At 51.1% G+C, this 8,021-nt stretch overlaps 2 protein-coding genes across 3 annotated transcripts; one reads left to right on the plus strand and one right to left on the minus strand.

Moving 5' to 3' along the window:
- YIPF2 (Yip1 domain family member 2) lies at positions 1 to 3,228 on the minus strand. Of its 2 annotated transcripts, none has more exons than XM_078153909.1 (9): positions 3,044 to 3,228; positions 2,084 to 2,229; positions 1,914 to 1,994; positions 1,433 to 1,520; positions 1,209 to 1,325; positions 894 to 1,060; positions 634 to 816; positions 433 to 547; positions 1 to 231 (listed from the first exon to the last, which is right to left on the minus strand). In XM_078153909.1, exons 1-8 carry the CDS (start codon positions 3,072 to 3,074, stop codon positions 443 to 445), a joined length of 918 nt encoding a protein of 305 aa, XP_078010035.1. In that variant the 5' UTR covers positions 3,075 to 3,228; the 3' UTR covers positions 1 to 231; positions 433 to 442. The 2 variants fall into 2 exon arrangements, with proteins under 2 accessions (XP_078010035.1, XP_020850407.1); XM_020994748.2 differs by having other exon boundaries at positions 1 to 234; positions 3,044 to 3,227.
- A 15-nt stretch (positions 3,229 to 3,243) lies between these two features.
- TIMM29 (translocase of inner mitochondrial membrane 29) lies at positions 3,244 to 4,528 on the plus strand. Its single transcript, XM_020994745.2, has 2 exons — positions 3,244 to 3,648; positions 3,728 to 4,528. The coding sequence occupies exons 1-2, from the start codon at positions 3,348 to 3,350 to the stop codon at positions 4,420 to 4,422; spliced, it is 996 nt and encodes a 331-aa protein (XP_020850404.1). The 5' UTR covers positions 3,244 to 3,347; the 3' UTR covers positions 4,423 to 4,528.
- The last annotated feature ends 3,493 nt before the right edge of the window (positions 4,529 to 8,021 follow it).

The following is an 8,021-nucleotide window of genomic DNA, read 5'->3' on the forward strand; positions in this document are numbered from 1 at the left end:
TGAGGAGAAGTTCCATGTTTATATAGTCTCTTTAAATCACCTTTGCATAAAAAATAAACTTTTTGATTTGTAAGAAATGTCTTCAGACCAGCAGAATGAACACAGTGGCTCAGCACTGGAGGGCTCCGTCCGTCAATGGAGATCACCTGATGACCAATTGGCAGTGGAACCCTGCTCTGGTTGTTTCTTTCTCCCCCAGGATGACTCCCTTGGTGTGTCAGCTTCCCCCAGCTGCTAAAAAAAAGTAGAAACCAAGTGGAGGGATCCTGAATTATGTTTCTGCAAACCTGTTTGCTCTGTGAGCGAAGATTCCCTATTACAGGGGTGTGAAGCCAACCTTTCAAGCAAAGTCACCTGTGAAACTTACTGTCCCTCCCCTGGGGATGGCTGGTGTGACCACATCTCTCCTTAGACACTGGTTATTCTGCTTACCTCTGTTCTTTTAGGGGGCTGCAGAAGTCTTGGAGGAGCCAGGTGGTGTGACCTGGCGGAGTGGGGCTTGGGTCACAGGAATGGACCTTGAAGGCAGGGACTGGAAAAAATAGAACTAAAGCAAGAAGTCTTAAGTCAGTGTCAAGGCTACAGGCCATCCCAGCTTGCCTATTCCTCTATACCCTAGACACCTGATGTTACCTTGCAGCCGATGGCCAGGAGGGCATGGAGGGCAATCACGACTATAAGCAGCACTGCCGATACCACCTTGGTGTCTGAACGGACAAGAGGCCAGAAGGTGAGCAATAGCACAGCCCCCGAAAGTGACACAGCAAAGACCCCAAGAAACCACTGAAGCCCGGAGACGGGGATCAGCCATAATACCTGAGAAGGAGAGAGAGGCTACAGGCTTCCGTCAGTACCTAATACCCCAAGCCCCCAGCCCCTCAAGCTGTCCTTACCACAGTCGGGATGTAGATGAAGAGGGAATATCCATAGACACACACAATCTCCAGAAAGGTATAGCAGCCAACACGTTCTCCAACACCTTTGCGCCACTGCAGGAAGCCCCACAATGCTGTTGGTACCAGCCATGCGTAGCAGTAAATGGTGATCCCTGCAACAGTAACTGGAAGAGAAAGCCCAACCCATACCTGTTAAAGACCAAGTAGCTCTCTAGTGCATGCCTGGGCCCCACTCTCCCCCATCTGTTGTGCACAACAGGCCCATGGTCTGTCTGCTCCATCCCTGATGAGAAACCCCCAAGGTGTGCTCACCTTTATGAAACTGGGGGCTATAAGAAAAGGAAGCTTCTCTCCAGTTCTGTAACAGAGTGGCCAGGTTGCTGCTCACAGCCAGTGTGAAGGCCAAGGTAGCACATATCCAGAAAGGCCCTGGGGAAGGATGTACATTAGATCCCAGTCCCACTAGGGATAGAGCTGTACCCTGCCTCTAATCTCTCAGAAATCCTTTAGCTAGCAAAATAAAATCCTAGCCTTACCGTACAGGTCTGGATGATGCCGAAGACAGTGCCTCACAAAGTTCTGGCTAGGTAACGGCAACAGTGAATTTTTGATCCTCTCCAGCACCTAGGATGGAAAGAAGAGTACCCACCACAATTATAGCCCTTAAACACCTATTAGGGGTAGGGAGGTCACTGCCAGTACAAGGGCAAATAAAAGTTGCCTTTAAGGAGTTTCACTGGAGGGGATCTACATGCATAAATAAGTATGACTTGAAGTATCACAATGAGGACAAGAGAAGCATCCAGAAAAAGAGAAGGGGTGGAGGGAGTGGGAAGGAAAGATCACTTTCAGCTATGTGGATCAGGGAGAAGGTGGCACCAGAAGAAAAAGGATTTCAACAGAAGCCTGTAGGGAGACAAACTTGGGCAAAACAAGCCTTCTTTAGGCTTTCCAGAGGCCCAGCAGGAGGGGCCTACAGCTCCCCACCTTAAGTTTGAGCTAGTCAGGAGCCTTCACCTGATGCGTATCCACATCAAAGAAAGACTGGTGGTAGCTGAAGGTCCAGAAATTTGGAGGCTGTTTCTCACCCTCTAGCAGCTGTAAGAGAAATGGTCCAAGCTGTGTCCCTTGAAAGCTCTTAGCCCACAGCCGGGTAGTAGGGAGTTTCGGGGAGGGCCTGAGCTCACCTGAGTCTGGTCATTCTCTTCTAAGTCTCCATTTTCTTGGTCCCCTGTGTCTGCAGCCAAGCTCACGTGGCCCTGTGGTTCCCTAAGGCTGGAGATGGTGGTAGCCCCCGGTGTCTCAGCTAGCAGGTCAGCAGCCACTTCAAATTCTGTACATGTAACCAGGGCCCCCTAAACTCAGAGCTGGCCATTGGTAGACCATACCTCAGGTGCCCAAATTCTAGACCTCCACTCCCCATCCCAGCCATCCACAAATCTGTCCTTCCCTTCCCTTTGGGGTGTCAGCTCAGCCTCCCTCTGCCCTGCATTCAGCCCGATCTCAGCAACTAGTTCAGATATGGAGTTGGGGATGAAGGGGAAGCCTGTCCCACAGCGATGAGGAGGAGGGTCCATGCAGAACACGAGCATCAGTTAGGTGGCAAAGTAGATACAAGCGTTGAGACCGGAGTCAGGAAGACCTGAATTCAAATTCAGCCTCAGACACTTAACTAGCTCTGTCACCCTGGGCAAGTCACTTAACCTCTGTTTGCCTCAGTTTCCTCATCTGTAAAACAGGTATAATAATAGCACCTACCTCCCAGGGTTGTTAAGAGAAACAAATGAAGGACTTTTAAAACACTTAGCAAGGGACCTGGCACACAGGAGGTGCTATATAAATATTAACTATTATCATTAGTAATAACAGTATTAGGAGATTTGGGTCTCAAGAGGGAGCTGGAGAGTCATGGGCTCTGGGGGTGGTCAAGGAGAAAAGGTCCTTTGGGGGGGTAGCAAGGAAAGGGCCTAAGGAATCTCTGAGGGAGGAGGACGGGGGCCTGGAATGCAGGGTGGTACTGTGGGTACCGGGGTCTGGAGTGTATGGGGAGGGTCAGGGTTAGAAGTCGGGGTCCCAAGTTGGGGGGCATGGAGGGGAGCCCCAAGTCCTCAGTACTCATGGGGGGGGGCTGGGGGCTGCTCACTCACCACGGAAGGTGAGATCTTGGGGCGCAGCCATAGCCAGCGCTCTCACCACATCTCCGGCCTTACACCCCACGGAGACAGGTCAGGGGTCACGCAGAGGAACCCCTCCTCCCCCAGGGCTCAAGCTGCTGGAGGCCGGCTCACTCAACCCACCCCTCCAGCTGTTCACTGACTGCGTGGAACGCCTCCTCTGCGCCTGCGCCATCTGGATCCGGGTCGGGCCCACAGTCCGGGGGAGGGGATAACAGGTTTACCTCTTGCCCTGCCCGTCCTCCTCCTCCGGGTGGCGCTGCTTGTACACGTTCAGATGGTATACCTCGGCGTTAACACTCCCGTCACCGTCCCCCGCTACGCGCTCCACTTATTCCCTTCCGGTGAGGAATCATTTCCGGCAGCGTCTTTGCTCAAACGAAGTGACACGGCAGTGTTGGGGCGAAGGGAATGTTTCCTTCCGGGCTGTCAGGGAGTACGGAGCAGGAAGACGATGGTGACCGCCGTGTCGTGGAGGAGAGTCTACTCTAGCGGCGCCGCCGCCGCCGCCGTTGGGGGAGGAGAGGGAACGGGCCCCACCGGGGCCGTAGCCAAGCGGGGCGTATGGCAGCGGCTAGGTGAGTAGAGGCCAGGGAAGCCGGGGCCGGGGCCGAGAGGCCCGGCGTCCCTGGCGCTCACGCCGCCTCTCGTCCGCAGGCGCGTGGGTCCATCGGCTCCTGCACGATTACGCCGAGGCGTGCGCGGACGCGGCGGCGGCGGCGCGGGAGCGGCCCGTGCGGGCGGCGCTGTACGTGGGGCTGCTGGGCGGTGCGGCCGCTTGCGCCCTCCGGGCCCCGGAGGAAGCGTCCTTCGAGGAGGCGCTGCTGGACGCGTCTGGGACCCTGCTGCTTCTGGCGCCCGGCACCCGCAACCCCAGCTCGGAGGCGCACGTGCAGCGACTGCTGTGGTTGCGGGGCCGGGGCCGGCTGCGCCACCGCAGCCTGGGCCTGTGCTCGCTGCTCTACGAGGCTCCCTACGACCCCGAGGTCAGTCTGTATCAGGCGCGCTGCCGCCACCTGCAGCCTCGCTGGGCCGACTTCCCGGGCCGCGTGCTCGACGTGGGCTTCCTGGGCCGCTGGTGGGTGCTGAGCGCCAAGATGCGGGACTTCGACATCAACGACGACGAGTTCCGCCACCTGCCGCCGCATCTGCGCACGCTGGCCGAGCACCAGCTGCGCTCCGAGGCGAACGAGCGGCTCTTCGCCCAGAAGTATCTGCCCGTGGTCCTCACGGAGGACCAGGTGGACCAGGCCCTGTGGGAGGAGCACCTCCTCCAGAAGGAGAAAAAGGACAGGCTGATGCTGAGCGAGGCCGCCCCCGAGGAAGTCGGGGCCCAGTCGGCCGCCGGGTGAAGCCCTGCCGCCCTCGGACTGCACGGGACTGAGTGCCCTCGCTGTCTTCTTGCTCGGTGGTTAAGGGAGGGAGCTTTAGTGAAATAAACTGTTTTTTCCTCTCTTCTCTCTCTTTCCCATCTTTTTTCTTCTTTAAATGAATTGGTACAGTTTGCTGCACCAGGTAAGTAGAGTTGCTTTGGTTTTCCTTAGGTACACTCCAAGTTTTCCTGTCCCTTTCTTGACAGTCATTTTGGAAACTAGCTGCTGCAGGAAATGATCAGACACAGAGCTCTGTATCTCTTCCCTTTCCAAACACCAAGGCTTCCTCTCTTCTTAACTTCTTCATTATTGTTAAGGGAGGTCCGGAGTAAGGGTTACCACCCCCCTCCTAATCTCTCAGACTCGAAACCTGGTGGTCCTCCTCGCTCTCACCCTTAAAGCCAGTCAATTGCTAAGATCTGTTGTTTCTCCTTTCTTAACATCTCGCCTGTATATCACCTCTTTGGCACTGTGACGGTGCCAACTACTGCATAACCCTGCCTCAAGTATTTCTCTGCTTCAGTTCTCTATTCAGCTGTCAAAATGGTCTGTAAGTGCAGATGTGACTCTTTCACTGTCTCACACACACACACACACACACACACACCCTTCCTTGCAGTAAACTTCTTTGGGGATGTTAGTTCAAGAAACAAAGATATTTCATTGTTTAGTAAAGCCTTTTATAATTTGGCCCCATCCTACTTTTCTGGTCTTCTTCAACCCATGTTGGAACTCTCTTCCCAACCTTTATCTGCTAGCTTCTCTGGCTTCCTTCAGGTTCCACCTAAAATCCCACCACCTTCTACAAGAAGCTTTTCACAATTACCTTTAATGCTAGTGACTTCTCTGTGTTGATTTTACCTGTTTATCCTGTCCATGTCTTGTTCATGCATAGTCATCGTCTCCTCCATTAGACTGTGAGTTCCTTGACGACAAAGACTGTCTCTTACCTTTCTTTGTATCTCCATCATTTAGCACTGTGCCAAACCTGTGGCCTGAAGGCCACGTGAGTCCCTTTGACTGAATTCAACCTCACCAAACAATTCCTTTTATTAAGGGGATTTGTTCTGTGAGGTTTGGATTCAGTCAAAGGGCCACACTTGAGGACCTAGAGGGCCACATGTAGCCCAGAGGTTGAAGGTTCCCGCTTGTAGACATTATGTTGAGTTGATGTTCAGTCAGTGAGTCAAGAAACATTATTAACAACTACTATGGGCAGGCCTGTGCCAAGTGCTAGGGTTACCGTGAAGAGCAAAAGACAGTCTGTGTTCTCAAGGAGCTCACAGTCTAATGGGAGATAATTTGCAAATGATTATGTAAAAACAAGATACACACAGTGTAAATGGAAGTAATTTCTTACTAGTGGTTAATGGAAATAATGACAAATGGAAGTGATGGTTAAGCATTAGGTATATCCAGAGACTGGGAAGGGCCTCCTGCAGAAGGTAAGATTTGAACCGAGCCTTGAAGGAGTGCAGGAAGGAGAGATGATGAAGAGGAGAGCGTCCCAGGCTTTGGGGACAGCAAGGAAAAAAGCTTTTATTCCAGACAAGCTACAGAGAAATCCTTTGCTCTCAGCCTTATTTTGAACCAAAAGCTTAATGACTCTTCCATTTAATTTCTTGGGTATGATCTTAGGCAAGCTATTTAGCTTCCTAGGGTTTCTACAGATGAAGGAATTATATACTACATGATCTCTGAGGACCCTTCCACATCTCAGCCCTCTGCACAAGACTAGAAGCAAGAACTTAACCCCCTGAGTACACCATTATCTTTTGAAATAGTCTCTTTGAAAGACAGACAGTACTAACAATTATCCTGACCCTGATTACACAGTCATATTCTTTATTTGTCCCAGAACTCATTAAGTATCATCATTTTCTTTCTGTTATAATTAGAAACCCCAGCAGAGGGTGCTAGAGATTCAGGGAAAATCAGTATTACCTAGGGTTGCCTTACCACAGAAGTGAATTGCTTCTTAATGATGTGTCTTTATGGATGCATTGCTTTCACTTTGGAATTTGATAACTTTAGTTTTGACTCATAGGCCTGTGAGGCTCCCATGCTGCTGCTTTGTTCTGTAGTGCAGTTGGCAGTTGGTTCTATGTGCCAGGCTTCCCAAGCTGTTTCTGGATGTTAAGAACCCCAAGGGGAGACTGGGAAGCAGGACTCTGACGGGAAAACACAGTCTTGTTCCTGGGTTTAACTGTGGTGAGTCACAAGTTAGGGGCGCGTTTGGATGGTTCTGTGTTGTTCTTCTCTCCACATTTACACACACACACCCCTACACCCCTTGGTTTAAGAGCTTGAGATAGCCACTCACCATCAAACAAGAAGCACTTGTTAAGTATCTGCTGTGTGCTAGACTCAGTGCTAAGCATCAGGGAGACAAGACAGAAACAAGATAAGCCCTCAAAGAATTGACATTTTTGGGGGGTGGGGGTGGACATGTGCATATGTGTGTCTGTACACATATGCAAAACAAAATACAGCCAGTTTTCACTTAAGGTAAGTGGACTGTTTCCAGGCCTCCCTCTCCCCTCATGGTGTTCTGCACAGCCTGCCCTCTCCGTGGCTCTGCAGCCCCAGCAGCTGGAATGGCTTCAGTGCCTGAAGCTGAGGATCCTTGGTGTGCAACTGCATGGGAGCTGTTGTCACTGCCACCTCTACCCCTGCCACTGCCTGCTGGGAGATTGGGCTGGCTTAGAGTAGGGTCTGCCCTGGGAGTCGAATTTATATAATGGGGATTTATGTGAAGTGAGAACTGTGTACAAAGTGATTCTGGAAGGAAGGCTTTATATAGCAAGGGGCACTTGAGTGGAGCTGTGAGGGGAGCTGGGGTTCCAGGTATGGGAGGAACAGCCTGAGCAAAGATGGGAGATAGGAATGGAATTTTGTGCAAGAAGGACAAAAACTAGACCAGTTTGGCTAGAATGTAAAGCGTGTGAAAGGGAAGAATGTAAAATCAGCCTGGAAAGGTCATTTGGCACCAGACAGTGTAGTGCTCTAAAGACCCAATAGAAGAGTTTGTATTTTATCCTAGAAGCAATAGGGAGCCGATGGAACTTTTTGAGCAAGGCGCACAAGGGGCCGGTTGAAAAAGCAGTCAGACTGTCCACATCTTGGAGAAGGGTAAATGGTACCTTTGTCATAGATGTCTATGTCATCTTCCTTGAATGAAAAGATGAATGAATGAAAAGCATTTGTTAAGCACTTACTGGGTGTCAAGTAGTGTGCTGAGTACTGGGAATACAAATGCCAACAGTCCCTGCTCTCCAGGAGCTTGTGTTCCAGTGGGAAAGACTACACAGTTACAGGAATGGTGGACATGGATGGCTATTCTGGTGTTGAAGGTTTCCTGGATAGTCAGTGGTGTCATAGGGGAATAGATTGACAGACCCTTTCTAACAGCTGTGCTCTATTAATAATAGTTTTCAAAATGCTCTGTACATCTCATTGTATTAGCATTGATTTGATTGTGGTTTCAGAAGTAAAAATGAGTGTGTGAGAGGGTACACACCTGAACAGCAAGGGAGCTGATTAGGGAGTGGGCAGTGGAGGCACTCACCAATGACAAC

Source organism: Phascolarctos cinereus, unplaced genomic scaffold (assembly GCF_003287225.1).
Source record: "Phascolarctos cinereus isolate Bilbo 61053 unplaced genomic scaffold, phaCin_HiC Scaffold_4;HRSCAF=312, whole genome shotgun sequence".
Lineage (NCBI taxonomy): Eukaryota > Metazoa > Chordata > Mammalia > Diprotodontia > Phascolarctidae > Phascolarctos > Phascolarctos cinereus.

What these genes read in the sequence shown, in the direction of transcription:
- YIPF2 (XM_078153909.1), bottom strand. Translation starts at nt 3,074, where the DNA reads ATGGCTGCGCCCCAAGATCTCACCTTCCGTG. An exon ending in CCAAGATCTCACCTTCCGTG is followed by an intron (nt 2,230 to 3,043) that starts GTGAGTGAGCAG and finishes TTACATGTACAG; the next exon opens with AATTTGAAGTGGCTGCTGAC. An exon ending in TCATCTACATCCCGACTGTG is followed by an intron (nt 817 to 893) that starts GTAAGGACAGCT and finishes TCTCCTTCTCAG; the next exon opens with GTATTATGGCTGATCCCCGT.
- TIMM29 (XM_020994745.2), top strand. Translation starts at nt 3,348, where the DNA reads ATGGTATACCTCGGCGTTAACACTCCCGTCACCGTCCCCCGCTACGCG. An exon ending in GGGCGTATGGCAGCGGCTAG is followed by an intron (nt 3,649 to 3,727) that starts GTGAGTAGAGGC and finishes TCTCGTCCGCAG; the next exon opens with GCGCGTGGGTCCATCGGCTC.